This window comes from Rhopilema esculentum, unplaced genomic scaffold (genome assembly GCF_057945365.1).
Source record: "Rhopilema esculentum isolate cy_ngs unplaced genomic scaffold, ASM5794536v1 HiC_scaffold_36, whole genome shotgun sequence".
NCBI classification, from domain to species: domain Eukaryota; kingdom Metazoa; phylum Cnidaria; class Scyphozoa; order Rhizostomeae; family Rhizostomatidae; genus Rhopilema; species Rhopilema esculentum.
In genome coordinates, this window is record NW_028300847.1 from 2,140,800 (window position 1) to 2,165,054 (window position 24,255).

General features: G+C 37.0%; 1 protein-coding gene across 4 annotated transcripts; it reads right to left on the reverse strand.

Moving 5' to 3' along the window:
- Positions 1-491: 491 nt before the first annotated feature.
- LOC148957230 (myeloperoxidase-like) lies at positions 492-23,485 on the reverse strand. 4 transcript variants are annotated; one of them, XM_089115698.1, is made up of 17 exons: positions 23,247-23,485; positions 19,521-19,555; positions 18,331-18,577; positions 16,747-16,910; positions 16,301-16,429; positions 15,724-15,855; positions 14,695-14,948; positions 13,643-14,309; positions 11,245-11,475; positions 9,427-9,664; positions 8,596-8,819; positions 6,866-8,005; positions 6,174-6,443; positions 5,412-5,483; positions 4,728-4,766; positions 3,093-3,474; positions 492-2,579 (listed from the first exon to the last, which is right to left on the reverse strand). In XM_089115698.1, exons 1-17 carry the CDS (start codon positions 23,306-23,308, stop codon positions 2,330-2,332), a joined length of 4,536 nt encoding a protein of 1,511 aa, XP_088971824.1. In that variant the 5' UTR covers positions 23,309-23,485; the 3' UTR covers positions 492-2,329. The 4 variants fall into 4 exon arrangements, with proteins under 4 accessions (XP_088971824.1, XP_088971825.1, XP_088971823.1 ...); XM_089115697.1 differs by having other exon boundaries at positions 494-2,579; positions 6,174-6,446; positions 23,247-23,484; XM_089115699.1 differs by lacking the exon at positions 4,728-4,766 and having other exon boundaries at positions 493-2,579; positions 6,174-6,446; positions 23,247-23,484.
- Positions 23,486-24,255: the final 770 nt, after the last annotated feature.

Genomic DNA, 24,255 nt, shown 5'->3' on the forward strand with positions numbered 1-24,255 from the left:
ATACACTAGCTTATTTTTCTAAAAACATGCGCGATCTTGAAACACTTTGCAAAAAACAGAGGTTGCCTTATCATGGCTAGAACAAAATGAAATGATTGAAAACCCTGAAAAATTTCATGCTATAATGCTTAGGAAAAACAAAACGTGTTGAACAAATAATCAATAATGGTAAAAAAATTTATTCTGAGGAGTCAGTGAAGCTTTTAGGAGAAACTTTGGATTGCAAACTTGATTTCGACCCACATTTTGAATCTTTGCAAGAAAAGCTGCAACACAATTGAATGTTCTTAAAAGATTAAAGAAAAGTTTATTGGTTTCAACGAAAAAAAGATTCTTGTTCAGAGCTTTGTATATTCCAAATTTAGTCACTTGGTCTGATATTTTTTCATCTTCTAAATCATTACAGAAAATTGAACAAGAATGCGCCCTAAGATTTCTCAATAATGATCATACAAGGTTCGTAAAACGATCTGCTTTTGAAGTCAGAAAAATGGACGATACTCGCTGTTCGTCAAAAAATTCTGTGCATTGAAATATTCAAAACAGTAATACAGTTGAACCTACCTTTTACGCAGAGTATTTTTAAATTACGTTCGTCAAATAATTCATTAAGAAATCCAAATAACTTAGCCCATGTTAGACCTAATCCAACAACATTTAGATCCAAAAGTCTAATGTCAATCGGGCCACAGATTTGGAATGGCCTACCCAACAAACTGAAATCCGCAGAAAATTTGAAAAGTTTTTAAGAATCTAATAAAACAATGGGACGGACCGATTAGCAAATGTAGTGCCTGTCAGTTTCTGCCAGTGAATGCAAATTAATCTTTAACTTAGTATCTATAGTTACTTTAATGTACTAATTGGTAGATATGTTCGATTATCTTCAATTAACCAAACTTTGTACTTACCAAAACCGTAGGAATACGTATTTAAAATTTTCATGCTATGTGAATAGCCTATTCCTGATAGATTCCTAAATCAAATTTCATTTACAGCCTAACATTAGAACTTGTTTTCTTTAGCTTCAATGCATTTTGCAGTATGCTACTGTCATGCGCGTCTTCCTTAGAGGAATATGTTTTAACATACGCTGCTCAAGGTCTAAAGACAAAAAGATTTTCATTTTGATTACAAACAATGTATTCTATCATTAGTTAAAAATTAAATACACGAAAAAGCGTAAAAATAATCCCAGATTATGTGTATAAAAATTATACATTCTATAAAACTAGAATACAAAATATGTTTAAAAACCGTATAATTCTACGTAGAGATTTTTACATTGATAATAAAAAGACTGCTTCGAGAACTTCTGGGTTCAGGCAGAAGGAGAAGATGCAAAAAAGGAAGTTTCCATAACTTTTTTGACCTCGTGTATCTTACTCGAAGCCTGCGTATCATATCAGGCCAATAATTGTAGCGTACTGTAGTGACATTTCCGTTATTTAGAACCCTCCGTACAAAAACTCTTTGACTCGTCAGTTTTCATTCATTTGATTCAAGTTTTTAATGCTATGCTCTACTAAAAATATCTTTAATATTCTGGCTTCCTGAATCTATTAGATTCAATGTTCCGTGGTATTCTTGTACGTGAGAAACATAATAGTAGTGACGGTATCAACTGCGAAATATGTTCATGGCTTATACCTAATATCATGGCCAACGACCCATTATTCTCTACATTTCGCCAGCTGAAATCGGCTGTATGTTAAGTTCATGTTTCAGAGCTGGGTCTTTTATACTCTATTCTAATTTCATTGAACAAAGAATAATTTTGATATCTTCGAAATTAAATCCAAGTATATCGACGGAATCAAAAATTTCAGGAGAAGAATCTTAAAAACTCAATAACTGAAATTCTTTGTTTAAAAACGTAAAAAAGAGCGCATCAAAACTTGTCTTATCAAAATTTATAGTGGAACTGTAAATATAATTTAATAAATAGCTAAATTCTTGTATTTCTTGTTTGCTTAAGATGGAAAATGGCTCTGTCTGTTAGATACGAGAAACTGAAAATTAGGTCCTTTTGTGAAAGAAAATAATAAAAAATTGTATACACATTTCACTCCCATAGAACTGTAATTGAGATGAAAAACTGACGCTTTGAAAATACCCCTACTCAGATCCAAGCACCAACTGGAATCCTTTCTGAGTTTTCTTGTCGGCAAACATTCAAAACTGGAGAATTGAAACAGCGTCATAGATTCAGAAGTTCCCAAGTATGAAAACCATAAGGCTGTCTGTACTCCTTGCATTCTTGACCGAATTGACTGAGATTATGACATCTTGGCTGAATGCATTCATTCGATAACGCCTTCCCATGTGACTATTTTCTTTTCCACTGCATCATGGGATTAGTAAGGCATACCTGCAATCGAGGCCGTAGAGCCTTATTTTCATGGCTTGAAGAAACAAACTGGTAGACTCCGACTGAGAGATCATCACCCGCGACGCGGACAAGGAATCCGTAGTTTCGAAGGCGCTTGGAGACTTTGATACGCCATTGGTGTACGGCTTTGAAAACGTCCAATTCCAACCAACCAGACAGTGACGGTGATATTGTGGCTGACGCCAAACTGAAAAGCAATGAATTTTATCACCAGAGCAGTAATAATGTATACTGTGACTATTATTAAAAACCAAGGTGATAGAATAAAAGGCGTCTTTGTAGTAAGAAATCCGTGCAGAAGCTTGGTTCACTGAAATGGCTAAAACAATACTCAATTGCTTTGATAATACGCTCCCTACAAGGAGGAAATATGGCAAAATATGCCCAAAAATTGGAGAAGCGAAGTTCTAACTTGAAATAACAGATGGCAATTAAAATTTACGATGCCTCTTTAAGAATGAGATGCAGCTAATAAATTTATTGTGTTTCTCCCTGAAAAATGAAGCAAGAAAATCATAGAGACTCATTTTAGTAACCATAAAACGATCAAGTTTCAAATGTCGCTAAAACATGTGTTAGGAATAGATAGTATAAAGCGCAATAAATTCTGGCAGCATTCTTCACTTTAAAACCTCATTTAATTGAGTTTTTCTTGTTGAAGAAGCGAAAACAGCTTTACTTAGAATCTAAAGAAACTTACACTTTTGAAACGACGTCTTTCGACAAATCTAAATGGTCACCATGCCATGGCATGCGACTTGTGACATTAGAACTGTCCCAAGCAGAGCTCTTGACAAGATATACTTCTATTTTGATTTTCGGTTCCCGTGATCGTGCGAGTACATTCAGTGACGACTGTCGGTTTTCACCGACATAATACAGTTGTAGTTTTGCAGAGTGCAGAATATAATGGCGTGCAATGCGTCGCAGATCGAACGAGAAAAGGGCCCTCTTTTTATAGCCTCGTTCACCTTTGCCCAGCTGGATGAATTCTTGCTTTGGCATTACTTTGAATGGGTCATCTAGAACTGCAGATTCAGCGACAGGAAAGATCAACGCAAGCGGATCAACTGGATTGGCAACTGAAACAAATTTCCATCATATGAATCTTTACAAGGATCTTTTAGCGAGATCAAGCAATAATTTTTAACATGCATTCACAAAGTTTCTTCGTAAGGTTGGTAAACTAAGGCCCCGTTTACACGAGTTTGGGTTTGCTGTTATCAGCTGTAGAAGGGGACCCGTCAAAGGTCAAATCTCTTCAAACGTTAACCTTTAAAAATCAGCCAACCCGGGTCCAACCGCCTTGCCGGGTAACCCTTCTCAAGGGTAGAGTTGTCCTGTTCTGAGACGAGCTGCCTTCTTTTGAAGTTGATGGGTCAGCTAAATTCGGGGTCGTGTAAACGCTTCGAAGTTCACGGGTCAGCACCTTGGGGTCATTTTTACACTTTAGCAAACAAGTTAAGCTGACACAGGGGTGAGGTCAACCCTCTAAAGGAACCGGTTGACCCGGGCTCGTATAAACATAAATGTTTTGCTGCAGCATCTTGACCCGACCCGGAGTAGAATGTAGCCCGGGCTCGTATAAATGAGGCCTTATTTAAATATTGATATTTAGATATAAGAAGGACGAGAAAAAGATTTCTGTTTTGCATTTCTGTTTCGGTGTTCCGCATAAGAGCATATTAACAAGCAGAGAGAATCGATCTAAAAATGTACGTTACGCATTGAATATAACAAAGTATTTCGAATCACAGAGGTTAAAAAGTTGAAATGAATTAAGAATGATTTCAGAATAATGTCGGCACTATGGCAAATTCGTAAAATATGTTTTTAAACATTGGGTTTGATTTTCAATACTCCGTCTGTTTTGTTTTCTTTTCAAGCATACTTTCTTTAGGAAATCAAAGAAATACAGATTGGGGTATGGCTATTTTTCCTTTAGTTATGAAGTGACGAAACCTTTTCTTTACAACTATACAATAACTACTTAAGCTGCCATTTTTACAAAAAGCAGGTCTTTCAAGTGTTATCTAATAAACAATTTAAGGGAAGCCGGCTCACCGTCAGCTAAATTCAGCAATCTTAAATAAAACTTGCAGACTTTTATACAAACAGTCCAATTTTCTCTGCTTAAAAACGTAAATGTTGGCACACATAGTTCTTCGTTAAATGATAAAGATTCTAATACATATGACACTTATTAGAAAATTACATCCCGAAGATAGATAAACAGAGAGAAATTTTGGCGATGGCAAGGTCTGATTCCATTTGGAAATATTAGATTGCTCACAAAGGGCCTAGAGATGACCTAAAGTAGCTGTTTGAGACGTACCTATAATTGCCAATGAGTCGGTCTGGTAGTATATTCTATCTATAAATAACAGGACACAAAAAGCGCTTAGATAAAGATTTACCAGCTGCAACAGTAATTTAAGGATATTTTAATATCAATAACCGTTGTTTATGTTGCATATCTTATCATTAGTTTTGGACGATACGAGCAAATCTTGCTGTTAATAACGACGGAAACCAAACATGGCACTTTGAATATCTGCATGAGAATATAAAACTAGAATGCGTAGATATCTGACCCAAGAGAAGTCTAACTCTAGCCGTGCAAGCCCCGGGTGTACCATAGTATTTAGTGTCTCTCTGGCTCTGTTTTGATAAAAAAGCTTTTCAAAAACCCAGAGTCTTAACAGATCAAAGTATGCACATGTGCTTTAACGTCTTATAAAGTCTGGCTTTAAGCATTCTCATCAGGCGTGTTCAAAACATCAGGCAGAAGACTAGCATATCAATAAAACACAAGTTTTATACAATGGTGTGACTGAGAAAGGATACAAATTGTTGATCTGTCTATGAAAAGAGCAGATTAATGTCCACCAATTCTCAAATAAAACATTCGGTCTTGAATTTATTGTTTACGTAATCAAAATCTGACGTATGGGTCTCTTTGGCATGTAGAATGAGATTTTTGATACTTTTATAATCTAAAGAAAAAACGACAACTCACCTTTTCTGGTGCAATTAATCCCAATAGGTATTTTCTCTCTTGGTAAGCCGGTTGGTTGTTCAGGTTTTGACACTGTTAAAAATAAAATGGCAAACTATAGTACAGCAATTCAATTTACGACCCCCTTACGTCATGGTACAACTTTCTGAGCACAGATCAAGATTGACCATTATCAATTTTACATATACAGCTGTTATTAATGTTTGCAGTACTTGTACTATAGATTTTCACGATGTGAAGTTGAAAACCTATCAGGGATTTGACAGCGATGAATATGTCGTCATAGAATCAATATCATTAGCAATTTTTTCAAAAGGCGGTTGAGGTATCTTTCAAAACGAGGCCAAAAACTTAATTAGTCTGTAGTAGTACCTATCATTGGTAACTACTGAAGATACCCACTGTTAAGAAAAGGTTTAGGAAAATATCAAGGTAGATGAGAAAGGACACAGGATGGTCCAATTGATACGGCTGTCTAGATGTTTTTTAAAAAATTTCAAGATATTTCAAGACCTTTCATAAGTGAAGCTTGGGAAAGTTATTAGAAGTTTTCGCAAAGGCCATCGACCAAAAATTGAGATATGGGGGATATCCAGATGTGGGGGATATTTAAATATGGGGGATATCCAGATATGGGAGATATCCAGATATGGGGACATCCAGATATGGGATATCTAGGTGAAGAAATGCCGGCAAAAGTTCCTTAATTATAAGAATTGAAGTCCTACAGGAGCATTGACTACGATAAATTTGACGTCATACCTTTACGCGGAAATTGTGCACACCTAACCCGGAATCGGTAGTGGCTGCACTTGGTTTCAATTTTCGCTTGTTCAGAGTCTCTGCAGTAAACACCGAATCTCTGGTCACAAATCGTGTTTTCTCCTGCATTTGTGTATGGCATTCCATCAAGAGTTTGGCACTGTATATCTGTTATCGTGTCATTTCCACAAATTTGTCGATCGATAATTGATGCCCAAGTGCCAGTCGAGAAGCGAACCGTCTTCACCCAAGCTGACCATTGACCTATATCTGCTAAGAGGGATATAAAAGAAAATTTCAAATAAACTGCTGGCTGATATATGACGTAACTAAAAGAAGGTTGAGAAGATATGGCAATGAAATAAGGAATAAACGGAGAAAAGAACAAAGTGATTATGATAAAAATTATTTTAGGCTGGCGATTATATAGCTAGAAATGTTGAATAGAAGGAAACATTCATTCGAAAGTCTCTTTTGTTGATGTGGTTCAGTTTGAAAATATGTACATTTTAATATGGCAGGCTGTATAAAAATCAATTTTTTATTACGGCTGGTAAAAAAACATAAACAAAACCGCTCAACCTATCGCGGTGAATCCACCACATATCCATCGAGTAAGAAACAATTTTATAGGTTATTCGCAAACAGAATAATAAGCTGTTGCAAAATGTACATGATATTGCTTGACTAACCACTTCCATCTGAGACCAGGGAATTTTCTCTCCAAAACGCCACGTTCATGCCTTTTATTCCCTCACATGACTTCCTAAAGTCGGGAATATCATATGCCCTGAATACATCTTCTTGTACTGATACGATCCTTTTGAGATTATCACACATAACCCTCGCGAGACTTGTCTTTTTTATTTCTCTTAGCTGTGATTGGGTAAAAACGCCTTTGTTTTCATAGTAAAACCTGTCACCGTCACGAAGGCGTCTGAACTGGTCTTTTATTATGCACAAAAAAGTAGGCCCGACCATGGCGCCATCTGCAAGCGTCTCCATCAGACCAACAATATACAAATCGGCATTCTCCGCTCGCCCATTGTAAAGCTTCTTCAACAGCTCGCGGTGTTTCTCACTACGAATCTCGTTGGCAGCATCATCAAATGTGTAGGCGTACGTGAGGTTGCAATACTCTCGCCAATAAGCATACCCTTGAAGCCCATGGTCTCTCCCACGTTGAACATTTATTGCTATTAGATTCAAACCGTGTGAGGCTCCAGGGCTTTGAAAAAGTTGCTTGACCAGGCCCTTTGACACTCTCCGGTCGGTTTTTTCCGAGAAGTTTCCAATGGCACCGAACAAAAATCTTTCAATGCCATCTTTCAGTAGCAACCTGTTGTTGAAAAACGCTTTGAAAAGTGGCAGTTCTGGTGCAATGGGATCATAATTTTCGTTGAGTTGTGAAAGTGTTGGTCGAACCAGGCTGTGACCAAACCGATACGCTGCGGCAGCGAAAGCATTAGCGACTGTTGCATCGACATTTGGTTTGTATCCCGAGTATTTAGGCAAGCCGTCGTGTCCAAGAATTTTTGGCAAATACTCTGAATAGGTTATATGCTGAATTTCTGCAATGACTATTTTTCTAGCCTCTTGGTATATTTTTTCTCCTTCCCAATGACGGTTGTAACGCCGCAGAAGTCTTGCAATGCGGTTATGTTCCCGCACCCATAAGGTGTGCATTGATGCGAGAAGGATTTGCTCATTAACCCGACCATCTCCGGCCGCAAAGCATCCACCGAAATTCAGGCAAAATGTGTTTGGAGGGTGATTCTGGTTTGGTTCAAACGGCAAAAACCCATTATCTGTCAATTTCATCAGTCCAGTATCTAGAAACATAGAAACACATAATTTATTGACAGCATTTATGGTGTAATAATCGTTGTTTATTTATTGTTGTCAGATGATCGCATTATGCGTGAAACTTTGAGTTGCAACCTAGAACCGTCCTGCTCAACGGACCAAAGTGTCTACAATTCTGCCTATACGACATCGAGCGTTTTCAGTAGGCTATTTGTATAAGAAAATATGCAAGCACTTCATTTCAAGACTGATCAAAGCATCGTAGAGTAGATAAGATGAAAAAGGTACTTAAGATTTGGTAGTGGCATGGTAATTGAATTAAAGCTAGTAAAATTTGTCAGTAAATACTAAATTCCACTATTTTTGCAGACTAAGTTTGACTGCAGTTTTGTTAACTTCTTTCACAATTCATTTATTTTTGATAAAGGAAAAATCAACGAAAAGAACTTTCTATGTGCGATATAATTAAATAAAAAGAAAATTTTGACAAAAATTTATGCAGATCTAATTTTTTCAATGAAAATGATCAAAAATTACAAGGTATTTACAAAATGAGTCTTCGGTTACAGCAAAATACTCTCAAAAAGGATTTAAACAATTTGGGCATTCAACAAACCGTTCAAAGCTCTGAGTTTGTCAGCCTGCTTCTTTGATGAACCATACACAGAACTTGCGTCCATGTACGACGTTATGGTGTTGAGTTGCTGTCGCTGCTCTATTCTGTCCTTGTTCGTCTGGCACGCTGCGGCGGAGCGTGTGAACATAGTGCATTCCCCTCCATTGCGCGGATACATTATAGGAAAACAAGGCGCATCAAAATCATCAGCTGACCAATCGCATCTAGCGTAAGAAGGAGGTTACGAAGAATTTCGATTATTTAAACGAAACCAATTCAGGAGCTAATTCAGGAGCTAATTCAGCTAGGGAAAAAATCTATAGTGAAATTTCTTATCCAGTTTTAACCCAGAAATTTTTCAAATTCATGTGAACGGATGAGATTCGATTAGGGCAAGAGGAACAGGATTTCTCCAGTTATGCCACGCCAGCAATTATGATCAGAGACAAGTCAATATGCACCTTAAATCGGTTAACCCTTTGCATTTATGTTTCTCATGGATACCTGCAGACTGCATTGGGTGAAATTAGAAAATAACCGCTACCTTTTACAGGCTTCCTCTTTCTCTTCATTTAAAATTGCCGTCGAGAAGCATTCCCTTATTCGTTCAATTCCGTAGCATTATGTGAGTAATACTAGCAGGTATAGCAGAATGTAAATCCCTATACCCCTATCTTAAATCTGAGCAGACTCATTTGAACTCATTTTATAACACTGACAGTATATCTATGACAAATTTAACAGATGCAGACGGCAAGGCAACAGAAGATAACACAGAAAAATAAAATAACACTAGATGAAAGATAGCAAAGCAGAAGATATTGATCATACTTTGGAAGGGAACATCGCTTGCCTCCTTCACTCTCAGCTGTGAATGTGATGTCATGATCAATGAATTGACCCCACTGCATAAGCATGTGTGAGAAAACACTGGAGCGTCTTTTTGACTTGGAATCAACCAGAATCGCTTTTTGCACCACCTCATGAGGGGTAGGAAGAATGGGAGCTTCGGGGAGGTTGGGGAATCCAATGGGATCTGACAGGCCGTCGACGTCATAGTAAATGGCAGCTATGACAAAATAGTAAGTTAATTTACATTCAGTTTGACATAATTTTAGCAAAATAGAATAAATGTATGTCAGATTATATTTTTATCCCTTGTGTCTTAATTTTTAGGCCAACAGGGCAATCTTGTTCTTGGATTTTACAAAACTTCGTTGTTCTCAGTTTTATCACGATTTAATAGTTTCTTAATTTTTTTGCTTCGAGTACTGAAGCTAATTAATTTTTTCTGACTGTCCAGTACTCGTTTCTTATAGCCAGTTTCTTATGAAAAAATGAGTGTATTTCAGCTCCTCGAATGTCTTTTGAGGTGTTTTTAAATTGTTTCAAAGTAGAGAGGTCACTGATGCTAGTAGGGATTTCATTCCAAGCCTATAGACCTGAATAGTGAAAGCTTTAGTCTCGGAATTTTTTTATCCGTGTAGTTTTTTGTTCTATAATCGATTTCTTGTTTTATATTTATCCCAAAGGCTTTCAGGGCACATCTTATTCATCATCTTATCGGTCATCACCGATCGATCAAAGTTTATTATCTGTTCTACTGTCAACCAGTCATCAGACCACCGAGCCTTGATTTTTGATAACTTCAGTAAAGCTTGCTGCACATGAAGAATAAAAAAAACTTTGAAGGTTATGATGCAAACTAAAAACTAAGTGTATGGAGATTTTTGTGCCTGAAAGGTTCTAATTTCCATGGCAAGAACATTCATGCTTTTGCAAGAAGGATTTATAGCGCAAATATGTGCTGGCCAAACCGCTTTTAGAAACAAAGTGAAGGCTCTTTGTTGACAGTGATCGATTGCAAAAACAAGTAACATAAAGGGTTTATTGGATAGAGTACTAAATAATTTCATGTTAGATCTTACACATTGATTATAGACCGACTGTTTAGAAGAGAAAAACACTTGTCGCCAAAACGAGATCTCAAGGAAGAAAGGTTGATCATCTGATAATGAATTGAATATCAATTTATTCAGGATTCAGTGGTTTCTAAAACCTCAAAAAAACGAGAAAGAATTTGTGGAAATGGCCTGGAAATTTAATGAATTTAAGGAAAATTTATCGGGTTTTTTCGTCTTTCTGACACATAGTAATTTATAATGACAAAATCTTATTTCTTGGTAAAGAATTTGGATGGGGAGTAATATGCTCGTTACACTTGGGCCCCACCAGAATGGTTGACTTTTTCATAGCATGGGGTTGATTGGTATGGTTTCCTTCTTGGACTCTTTATAAACAGACATCAAGTACAATCAGTGGCTATTCAATCAGTTGAATTCAATCAGTTGAATTAAATCTTGCACTAAGGACCAACTGCCAGTTACGTGGAACTGTTATGCACCGAAGACATAGAATAGGGTTACCTATTGTTATTTCGGTTTACTAGTTAGCCCGCGAAGTAAACTAATGCTATCAGAAACTGGGAGCAACAAATATCAATGAGGCCTGTTAGATTCTCAATCCTATTTTCAATTTGTCTTACAAGAAATGCTTTGGCTGTTGGCAGTTAGCAAGAAATATTGGCGTTAAATTGAAACGCATTAAATTCAGAAGTGGGAGAAGATTTGAAAATGTATGTAGACTCACGAATCAATCGTTTAAATGGGGTTGCAGCAGCCCCCCAAGTTGGGTTTTCTATGTTGTTGCAAGTGCCATCAAATGTGCGGTATTTTGAATGGAATTCTTGATCAATGCAGCTAGGCTCAACAACCGTCTCCAAACACTTCGATGCATCCACGATTTCGGAAAGTTTTTTAGGTGACAATATTTGACCAGTCTTAATTCTGAGAATGATTGGCTCGCCACTTCTTGCTGGAGCTAAAATGAGAAAATAGAATGAATAAATATTCAAGATTCGTGTAAGGAAGTGTAAGCAAACTTGTAACAAAGAAGGTTGAAGTATTTCTCAAACAAGGTCGTAAATTGACGTGGTGAGCAACTGTTATTGTTAGCGAATTTTTGTTTAAAAATGAAATCAGCCTTTTGGCACTATTCAAAACGCTCACCACACAACGCACAACCTTCCCTCTTCTTCCTTCTCCTTCTCCTTTTATTCTTTCTTTATTTTCAGATTACTAAATAGAGAGAGAGAGATTCGTAGCACGTCCATCAACAATTGTTTGATGGACATGAACTAAACCATGAAACATCATCTATACGATACCGTATTTTAACGAGTACGTTACGATTTCGTTCTGTATTGGCCTTCCATTTACACAGAGGCAATTATGCATACGAACTGATGAATTGAACGTATACGGTTTGAATTAAAGGACTAACGAATGCAAATACAAAACGCATCGTCAAACGTACTGACTACGATTAGCCTGCGTCATAGACATGGTCTGCGTCACAAACATGGTCTGCGTTGCAGATATGGTCTCTAATATGATTAGAACACAGATCGAATTAAAGGACTGACGAATGCAAATACAAAACGCATCGTCAAACGTACTGACTACGATTAGCCTGCGTCATAGACATGGTCTGCGTCACAAACATGGTCTGCGTTGCAGATATGGTCTCTAATATGATTAGAACACAGATCGACCAGCAGGCAAATCACAGAAAACAAAAATTAGCCTCGATAATTGTGTTTCATGCAGAAAAGATTGTCTCTATAAAATTTGCTTGATTCAATTTCCCTTGAGATAAAAAGAAGGATGAAGTGATAAGCAGACCACCAGAAAAGATTTTTTGACCGACTGGATATAAAAGAGATTTGGTTGCGGAAACTCCGGGCGATTTCAAACATCACTCGAAATCAAATATTTAATCGAGTCCTAAGTAGGATCAAACCTTTGATAATCCGTAATAATACAACTGTTAAGTAGTTATCCTAATGACAGAAAGCAGGTGTGCCAAGCCAAAAAGTGAACAATATTGGGTTCGGACTCTATAAGAAGAGAACTAACTATGTATGGAGTGCGAGGATTGCTCAGTTGCTAGAGGCACTGACTACAGACACAGGGGTCGATAGTTCAAGTCCCTGGCATGAAAAAACCTTCCCCAGAGTGAGGATAGTCGCCAGCTCTCTGTGATTCCAGGCGCAGGAATCACGAGGTGTGGTCACATCGAGAGGAAGGACCAGGACACTGCTCGATAAGAATAAGCTTCTCGGTGTCCTAAAAACTACCAGTGTAGAAACAAATACAACAACTACGCTATGTAAAGGAAAATGTTTCTGAGAAAGGGGAAGAGAAATAGCGCACAGAAGAAAGCCACGATCAATTGATGGAAAATATTCAGCGACATTAAGAACTTACTCCGTCGATACTGGAGTGTCAAAAAAACTGTTGATAACGTGTGATCAACTAAATGCTCATTGAGGGTTAGATCGTAGGAAAGCTGGGCACCGTAATGTTTGTTATAAGTGGCTGATAAATGGCGATTGCGATTGGTGCGCCTCGTCTAACATCAGTGGATCCAAATACCAGGACACATTAATTCGATTCGGTTCGATTTTATAAACGCCTATATTTGAAAATCTCTCTAATTTTCTTTGTTCAGAAATATTAGAAAACTGAACATTCAAGACACTAAATCATCGGTGGGTAAGATATAAATAACAAAACAAATAAGGATTTAGTCCGGTCTACTAATAGATGCAAATCTATCAAGAAAAGAAAATATATTTCAAAAAGATAAAGCACATGTCGCAATATGATTAGACAGCGGAAACCACACTGTAATAAATTAAAGTTTGACAACGTGATTGTGTGTAGATATATAACGTGTGGCACGGAAGCAGCATAATTTTCGAAAAAAGATACACATCAAAATACGTTTTGACACAAAGATTTCAACGCTGCTTTTGAGAAATATTAAACAGTACCAAATAATAATGTGTCATTATCGTTTTTAATCAAAAGTAGCGTTTTGCTAGCCAGAAAAGAGAGTTCGGGTACTTTCAAATTTAGTTTCAAGTGGATGCTAATTAAATTTGTTCAACACAACGGAAAGATTAAGGAAAAAATTCACTTACATCCGAAAGTCCTCTTTACTTTCTCTGCAACCTTATGCATGACTGTGTCAAAAAACAGCTTAGCTTCGGAGATCTTCCTTGCTTGGTTTGAGGGCCTTCGGAACATCCTATGAAGATCGAAAGGGTCCACTTTTCTGTTTTCTTGCTTAAATGATGACCTTGCACGATCAGTAAAGCCGCCAATATCTTTCGATATCTCCCTGCTGACAGCAAGCAGCAGTCCCTTGGTCAGAAACCCTTCTCCAGGATACGAAGGCATCATGATAACAGTAACGGTGGCTTCCCATGCAATAATCTTCAACCCTATAGTTCTACGGACAAATATTTTAAGGTTTTGCTTCCATACATTCCCTTTAGTAGTTTCCTTGGGTAGTGGTGCTTTGACGTAGATCTCCCCTTTATCCTGGACAATACCGAAGTATTCATTGAAAGTGTACATATGAAATTCGAACACAGTGTCGTGGCCATTCTTGTAACGATTTTTCAAGTTGAAAATGACGTGGTTTAACGGCAGTCCATAGTATATCAACACCGTAAAAAATCTTCCATTGATATCGGGTTCCGTCCCATTCACGTGTATTAATACCTTTACTTTGGCGCCTGTGAAATGGTCGAGTTTGCCTTCGACGATCAGCTCATAGCTTTTCAGTTCTTTTTCATATAAATACTAAAGGTATGATAAAAGACGTTGATTCAAATAAACATACGAAAAGAAGAAATATTATGGAAATACGTGTAACATAGGTTGTTAGTCATGCGTAGACAAACAAGCGAAACACTTCTAATGTTTGAGGCAACCCTCCGTCCTGGAGTCAAAAAGCATGCGCAACAACGATAAATTTTCACATTACATCACATTACAAAAAATCAATTTACACAAAGTCACATTTGTAATGCCTATTTCTTATCAGATATCAGACGACAACCATATCACCCAACATCAGATGCAAGACAGGAATTAACTACAAAAAATATCAAAAACACAAGTGCTAAGGTGTCATGTAGCCAACGAAAATGTTGGTGAGCAGCGCGATGAAAACTTTTTGTCTTACCTTTCGAGTAACAATGTACCCAGAATCCTCTTCTATGTGAAAAACCTCGTTTGCATCTCTAGATTTGTTATTCTGTTCGATGATGTAATACTTAACAGGCTTTTCGGCAGTATTTCCATTTGAATCAAGGGCCTTCGCAATCAGTCTATATACGGGGCTTTCAAGTGGCGCGTCGTATGGCACGGCTGCATGATAAACCTTCTGGTTCTTACTATTTATTGTACCGCCCTCAAAAACAACATTGTATCGTATACCTAAAAGACAACAACACGGTTAAAAAATCGAATAAACGATATGGTGTTATTTTATCAAACCTCAGCCAAATATTCCTTCTGTGAATAATATAAGGCAGTTTCAAATGAGCAAAAGTAAGTTACACGACTACCAAAACATTTTTGGTATAATTGAGACACTGCTACATAGAATGCAATACAGCTTTGTGAAATAATGAACAGGTCCATACAGAGGACAAATAACTCTGTCCAGAACTTTCTTTCCCAAGATCTATGGACTAAAAAGGTGACGGACCTTACCATTGGTCCACCAAGTGCCCATTTCATCATAGGCGTGTGGCACAGGCTCCATCATCATCATCATCATCATCATTACATTTACATTTAACAACCCTTTGGGTCATACAAATGTCTGCCCAGTCAACTACAACATTAAAATTTACTGAGGTGATTTCGACATAGGTTGTAAAAGGTATCCGAATTTGCCTGCATCACAATACTGTCTGGCAGGCTATTCCATACAGAAGCGATTGAATAAAAAAATGAAAACCTAACAGCATCAACCCTTCCGAATTTAGGCATGATCTTCAATGAGTTAGAGTTCCTTGTCATTGAACAAGTCATTGGCTCCTGGCTCCATCAATCAAACAGACTGGAATTAATCTTATGGTCTCTATTGAAACAAAGATGTTTGACCACATTTGAGGATGCACTGTACCAACACTTATTCGCTCCAAAAAACGGTTTCACGAAATATATGCTCAAAATATATATAAATCTTCTACATGAAACTCACCACCAGTGCATGTTTTGTGTGAAGCATCAAGCTTCATTCCATAGGGGCAAATGCATCGATACGACCCTTCCATATTCTCACAATGGTGACTGCAGCCATGGTATACTTTTCCCCTACCGCATTCATCTACATCTATAACAAAATCAGTTCATTTTTAATAAATCACTAGGGAGAAATTTCCGTTATTTCGTCGAACTTTTTTTAAACAGCCAAAACTCTCCTCCCACAAATACAAAATCTACTGATAAACAGAAAGGTTCCTGGGAAATACAATTTCAAGTATTCAATTCGGGAAATGTTTTTGACATCACCATCACATTGTATAATACACAACACATTATTACTTGTTTTGAGGTGATAAGAATGGAACAGCCTACCAACAGAAGCTAAAAGATATAATCTCAATGCATGCTTTAAAAAGGTATGGTTGGTATGGTTAGCATCGCAGTTTGTTTTTTTATTGTACTAGGTTGTAATTGGAGCAATCTGCAGCTCCCATCTAGCACTATAGGAGGGGGCAGTTTACAAATGGCTAGGCCTGTTCTGGAGCTGGTATCCTTTTATGATTAAAACTTACCAATACATGATCGTCTGTCTGCAGCCAAATGGTATCCAAGTCTGCATGTGCACGAATAACTGCCATGGGTATTTACGCAGTTGTGCTGGCAAAAGCCACGTCCGTACCTGGGCATGCATTCGTCTATATCTATTGAAGACATTACAAATGTATCAAGAACCCATATGTGAGTTAGCTCTGTCACATACCATTAAAAATAAAATCTTTTGATAACATTAGGCATGCATCAGTGTGAAAGAGGGAACAATGTGAAACACCACTCTGTAATCCCAATAAATAGGGCATTTTGGCTCGAGAATAAAGTTTTGAAGTGAGAGCGCCATAAAATCTTATTTTTAGAATCTTTGAAGATGGATCGAATAACCTAAAGACTTGGATGTATACAGACGATAATCCAAACATAACAGGCAAAATACATTTGATCTATTCAAAATAAGCTTACTCACCTACCGAAGAGAATTTAGCTCTAAAACCAATCTGATTCGCGTCCTTTTGCGAATCGGCATGGAATTTTAGCCATAATTCATTTGTTCCTGAATTGATAATAAGGGATGGAGCTTTCCTTCCACAAATTATCAAGGAATGAGTGCCAGTGACGTCATTAAAGGGGCTTAAAGAGAGAAAGGTGAAAAATATTGTAAAAACAGTATTAGCAACAAGAACAAAATAAACACATGCAGACCAAGAAATTTCAGGTTCCTTAAAATATTTGTGAAAACCAAAGCTCAAAAAAATTTGCAAAGATTACTTTCTCGGAGAATATGCAATAGGCAGAACGTTTTCTTGATATTACCGTAGTCCTTTGCAAAATATAAATTTTTTCAAACAACCGAAACTAGTGAAACTGCTTTACTGCTAGAATATATACTCTGCACTGTGAAATAAGGTGCAATTTTGCTTTCAATTTCTACGAAGCATGCACGAGGATGTTAAGTAACAAGCAATGCTTTCAAACTTGAAGCAATTATCTTTGCAACTGATTCAGGTACTTCTATGGGTTTAAAAGAGCCATCACTTTCTACAACACAGCACTGCATCGACAGAAATAGCATATATGTCAAAAATACCAGAGTGGAGAAGCCAAAATCCTTTTCGAGACGTGATGTGTGACCAAAAATAAAGAAAACATCCAAGCAAGTTTGATCTAAATAGAACCTATCCTCTCCTCCTATCCTCTTTGGCCTTGTGCTTTGGCTTATCTATACTAGGGGATCTGACAGTAGCAGTGCAGAAAGAGAGATAAAGGTACTTGTGTCCTCTTCCTTAACAGGATCAAAATTGCAAATCGTCGTTATCTGGTGAGAAAATGTTGGGGGAGAGGAAACATTTTGGCAAAGCATGCAGCATGTAGTGTGATGTTATACTATGGCTTTGAAACTGCCCTAAGGTAATCAATAATTAGTCATGAACGCTTTCTTTTGGCGAAATGGGCGTTCCATGTTGGAAAAAGGCTTTTTCTGCGTGTAAAAATGGCGTGGCCTAAATTCACCGACCCTTCCCCCCTTTACCCCTCCCCAAATCCTGACCACCTGAAATAGGGGTTCTAAGGCCTTTGTCCTCATACAAAGAGTAGGCAGACTAAAAACGGACGTTCACATGCGCACGGGATTGTTATAACAGAAACAGTGTTTAAGCTGACCTTAGCCAACAAAGACTGAACTTTGTTTAAAATGATTAGCTTTATCGTGTATTGAGTAGCACTGCAACTGCTATCAATGACCAGAAATCGCTGTTAAACAGTGAAGCCATGTCAACCTTTGACTTCAGCGACTTTGTTCCACATACCTTCCTTGCAAAGTTCATAGAGACACAAGAAATTCTAACCATAAATTTTCACTTATACTCAAGGTGGGCCTTTAGAAAAACGATAGCGACGCCAAAAAACAAACGACCTTGGGTAGCTGCAGCTTTAAAGGATCAGCTTTTGATTACTGATTTGGTTTGCAAAACAGACGATACAAGACGATATAATTTTCTGTAGTGTATCGATTTACGAAAGCAAAGAAATTTATACTGAAATATCTTCTTACCTGTAATCTGAGAATCCCTGGCTTCTGGAGCTAACAACCAGATAATCCTTTTTCAAACAATTTTCCTTAACATCTGTAAGTCCGATTCCAAAGAACTGCTGCATAAACGAAAGCCTGACAGCATAGCCAGGTTTAACTTGTATATGCCACACGCAAGTTTGTCTATTTTTGTATCTTTTAGGAAACAGTGGACTTGCAATATACCCAGTTTTGTTGGTTAAAGACACGACCGCTCTTGGGCACTTTCCTATCATGAAATGAATTGTCAGAATGATCCGACTTGATATCAAACATACATTTAGGTTTAAAGGTTCTAAATTTACTGCGCTAGGACACAAAATAAAATGACTAGTTAGAATCAATTCATTTAGACTACGCAACCATAAGATAAATTAACAATCGTCCCAAATCACGAAAACACAGCAAGGAATTCAGAGTCAATTTCTGCTTGGGTTCAGAAAGCCAAACCAGAGCAGATAAGATTCCTTGATACAAAACTCCTTTCTCTTAAATCTATGTTGCGAGGCTGTATCGGTGATTACCTTTGCAAAACACAAAAAACAGTTTCAGGCAAGTCAAATGAAGAACAGTAGACTCAACTTAAAGTCACACCAGATGTTGCTTGAAAAGCTGTGACAGCAAGCGGAGTGTGACTGAAAGCGGAGCTTAAATGAAACTTTTGCTTAACTATAGCAAGTACAATATATGATTTAATAAGATACCATGGAGAGATGGTTTTCCAAAATGGCCTGTTTTCAGACCACGTGCTGTGCCAGCGCTGTCATACTTTCAATGATATTGTAGAAATGGAATTACTCCAGAAACGAAGCCAAGGTTATGTTCCGAAAGAATTTAATCGACACAACTCATCATAAGTATGTGCACAAGAAAACCTGACTTCAAACTTCAGTACCGTTGCAATGGCTTTGCGACTAAATTACAGAACAATAATAACTATTTCACAATTACCGAAAAGCCAAGAACTTAATTTCAACTTTAACCCCTAAACCAAGTTACCCACTACAATCCTTTTCTGGACGTCTCTCTTCTGAATACAATTCAAAACGTACTAAAACAATTTGCCTTGCAGGCCTAGGGGATAGCAGGACTCAAATGTATAATAAAATTATTCATATAAACAATGCAAGTATATTTCTAACAATAAATAGTGATGATTGTAATATGCTAACCTTTCCTTCGCCGCCTCTTTGCCTCGGTGTGCAGACTGAAAAACATAGAGGAAATTGAGTTATGAAATCTAATAAGGCAAGATAAACGGGTTCTTAAAAACAAAGTATCAATTATCAGCGCCTCTGATATTCATTTTTTCTCTACATAGTGGGGAAGAAGAAAATAAACTGGAGAAAACGATGACAAAGGATGATGAATAGTTCAATACTTGATGTCTGGTTATTTTCATGTTAACGAAAGTGAGCTTCTGAAAAGGAAAACTATATAGAGTGGAAATTATTATTCACAAACATTAGTAAGAAATGCAGTTTTCGTCCCAAAGTTCGGACACTTCTTTCTTCATAAATTATCCCTAAAATGTTCATAAATTATCGCTGAATTGTCCATAAAATTAGCAGAAATGCAAAAAATAATCTTTTGTGTTCTTGTGGAATTCAACCATAAAATTTATGGACTTTTGGTGACTATCACTAAACGGAGATATGCAGAGATTTCTGTTCTTTTACAAATGCTCGGCTAAGGGACATTGTCCCTAACCTGTAGGGATTAAGCAAAAATCTGTACAGAATTCTTTTTACAAAAGTTTAAAAGAGAGTTGCAAGATAACAGCGTCATAAGCTTTAGAAGCGGTGACAGCGTCATAATCTTGCCACTTGAAGGTGTAACGTAACCTATTTTTAGCATCAGGGGCCTCATGAAGGCAGGTCAGGGGTGTGGCTCGTGTTGCCCGTACTTGTTGTATTCGTTGACCTTCTTGCAAGCCAGCAATCTATATAGACTGGCAGCGTTCCTGTGAAGAGCTACTTTCGCGACCTCGGATGTGACAAACTTTTGTTTAAGCATTAATCGAACATTATAAAAAATTCGTGACATTGGACACCTCACTATCAAACGTCCGGTAGGGTAGCGTGTAGCTTTAAACAAATCATTGCTGGGGGAAATCCTCACTTTCTATATTTGTAAAAACTGGATAATTAAAACGGAAGCGTGTTTGTTAACTTCTTTATTTAATCTTCGGGTATAAAAACCATTTTTTTATAAACTAACCCTGGTGAAAAACCAACGGAAATTTTCCGCATTGCAAATTTTCCTATCTAATTAAATCAACAATTAATCATTAATCCTTCATTTTTAGCGTCATTCATTAAAATTTCGAAAACCCAGTGTTTAAAATCAAAAGAATCATCGACAAAATAAGTTTTAGACTAAATCTATGATTTCGAAGGTAGTCAACTCTTGAAAAGTGGGCTTGGCAGTAAACCCTGTAGTGTCGTAGTTGCGGATACAAAAAACAATGCCTCGACATAGGTTAAGCGTTCAATCTTAGAAATATCCTACTCTAACGCAGTAAGAAAATTAGCTGCGCAATTTTTAACAAGGATTTTCTTCAAACATCCTCCAATTTTAAAAATTGTCCAAATATCTATTGTAAGGAAATGTCCGTGTTTGAGAAGTGTCTGTTTCTGAGAATATTTCATTCAAGAGTCTATTTGAACAAGGTTTTTCCTCAGTATATAAGATTAGAGACAAATCTATCTTGGAGGTGTCTCTTATTAAAAAGAGTTTGTTAATGGAACCTTCTGATACCCAGATTAATTTCCAGCTTGAGTATTTATCTAAACAAAAAATAGAATTGCCAATTATTGAGTGATGCCACTGCAGCAGGCTTGCCATCCTAAAACTTTAGGAAGGGGGGGAGGGGGTGGGCTATGATGTAAGCAACTTCTAGAAGCAGCACCTATGAACACACCCAATAAATTGCATTTGTGTAAAATATTATCTTCTGTGTACATGAGATCATTCAAACAAACTAAAATCTCAAAAAGACAAATAGGAAATTGCTCATTCATGGAAAATCTTTAACATAATAGAGGGTTGCCACACCAGAATGTTTCAAATGAAATCTCTCTAGGCTCTAAGCCCTCCACCCCCTATCCATAACACCACCGCACTGCAAACAGAGTAAAGCATTATGATCAATCCTTGCTTTGTTCAATTTCTTTGTAAACAAAAAAAGAAGGACACAATTTTATCCACTGGGCAAAGTGTCAAAGTCCATGTCCCTAGAGGTTTCGAGAGAAAAATTTCCACCACAATGTTTCAAGTTCTTGGCAATCAACCAATCAACAAATGATGTGGATATCAGCCACAGAATGACTGTGACACTCTTTAATCATCGAAACCTGACAGAGCTGGACCACAAGGGTAAGGAAACAAAGAAGCAGGACTACAGGAATAAGATTCAAGACAGAATTAAAGCCACAAAACCAAAGTACAGTAAATTGGACAGCTTACTGTTCTTGATAAGAGTGGCCTGATAAAATGAAGCTTTCCATGAAATTAGATCAAATACCTAATACCTCTGTCTTGGCAAAATTGTACATTAACTTGATGTGAGAAATATTTACTGTTTTTGCTTGCGGACAAAAACAACTGGATTAATCATAGACAATGACACTTTGACAATGACACAAGTACAAAGCTAGGATAAAATAACATTTGAGGTCCTTAAGTTTGACAAATGTTTAATTTGATAACTTGATGATTTGCACAGAGAAAGACCTCTTATCCATGCAATGTAAATGGACAGAACAAGCAAGGGCATGTTTGAGACAATCTCTTATCAACATGTCAATGTGTCAATAATCAGTCAGTATTCAAACTAAAGAATTGTTTAAATGTACACCTCAATAAAATCAGGTTAGAAGCTTATATAAAAGCTATTTGATGGTTTGGAATTTCAAATTGATGTTGCATATGGTATATGTTAATTCAAAGTGACCAAGCCTATTGAATCTTCATATATCATTGTGATCTTATTTCCATGTGACAATCTCAAAATACACCTTGTGGGCAAGAAACAGGTCCTCAAGAAAAGAGGAAAACTTCTAGGTTGGGCATCTTGTCTTCGGGTTATCAAAGTGTTTCTGGTATTATTTTCCAAATAGAAATTCCTATGTCTAGTGCAAAAAAAATTATTACCTTTGAGCAAAAAATTATTCATTTACAAAATACAGATGGAAAAATATTTGCTCCTAAATAAATAAGGTCATTTATCAGCTTAATACATTTTTAACAACAAACCTCGATTGCAAAACAACAAAGTAGTAGAATTTTATCACAACATATTTTCATGATTCAATTTAAGACCCTGTTCTGAATATGAAGAACTCTAGAACCACAAAATACTTCAAACCAGCAATTGATAATAATAACACTCCCTAGAGCTGGAGGGGTCCAATGTGTTACCAAGCTTTTCGGTGCTGTTATTTCGAATGGGGCTTAGTCTTGGGATTACAGGGGTAGCATAAGAAGCAAGGATCCCGGTATCTTAGAAAAGACCTGACATTGGTGTGGTTGATTTTGAATAAAGCCTTTTTACATCAACAAAAACAAATTGGGTTTCGTAACGCATTGAAGAAAAATAATTCAATTTTTCAACCACTGCCGTTTTCAAAAACGGTAAAAACGGGTATAAAACAGTCATTCTTGCTTGATAGACAGCATTTTATCTTTTATAAAAATAAACTGACAGTTGTCTTTATTTAGTCCTTCGTTTCGTAAAGTTAATCTAAAACAAGTCTGTCTCTGTATAACACTATACAGTCCATACCAGGTAAACAACCAAAACATTGCCAATGACGTTTACATTTTACTTGTCACATAATATCCCGCAAAAGTTTCAGTTATTCAAATCGATGAAAACAGTTAACAAATGACCATACCTGGAGAGCAACACCATCAATAAAAATATTAGGCCAGCCAAGCGGCAGACTCTGAATTGCATGATATGGATGTAATTTAAAAGGCGACAAAACTCGCGATATTCATAAATCGTGTGATCGATCGGCTACCTGTCTCCTCTTCTGACCGCTGATCAAGAGCCAGAATATCAAACCAATTTATACCGTCTTCCTCTTAATCAATCTGTTTTCTTTTTGCGGTTTAGAATTATTGTCCCGATGGTCAGCCAGCGGCGCCTTTCATCTCATCGCCACTGTCGCCTTGGAAATATCCACCGCAGCGTCCCCAAGCGCAAAGTTGCTGTCTGTGATAATATTGTATTTCACTATCTGTTATCAAAATAAGAGTCTATTGCGTTGATTATTACTCTATTGTGTACTGTAGCGGGGACTGGGCCAGCAATTTTTAGCAAAAATAATGGACATAAATTACGATTATCGGATTTTTTAGGTTTTTTGCACAAAAAAAAGAATGCCCCTCTATGAAAAATTGTCCTTTGCAATCTTCAACCTCTGCCCCCTTCCCTTTCTCAGTATGACTGTCACCTAGAGGGTACTCAAAAATTTTTAGGATATGGGTACTCAAGTTACTTTTCGGGTTTAGAATTTGAGCAAAGCTTACTTTTTGGGTCTGTCAATTGTAGAATTACTTATTTGTTCATTAAATTTTGACGTACTTTTTGGGGCTTTAGAGAAAAGAGAAAAAAAAATAATTTTGTGCAAAGAGAAGAAAAATCATTTTCTGGTCAATTTTCATACTACAAATAACCTAAAAAGCTGATAGTCTACCAGAATTATTCAAATAATAGGATTATGTTTAAGAAAAGGAACATTTTGCGTTGAAAAATTTGGAATGCTTGTTTTTGCTTCCAAGTGAGAACACAGAAAAAGGTTGTTTTCTTTTGCAAGCCACACTGGAGTCATGCCATTAGCACGCGAATAGTCAATGTTCTTATTAGCCTTTTTTGTTTCAGAAAAGAATTTCAATGTC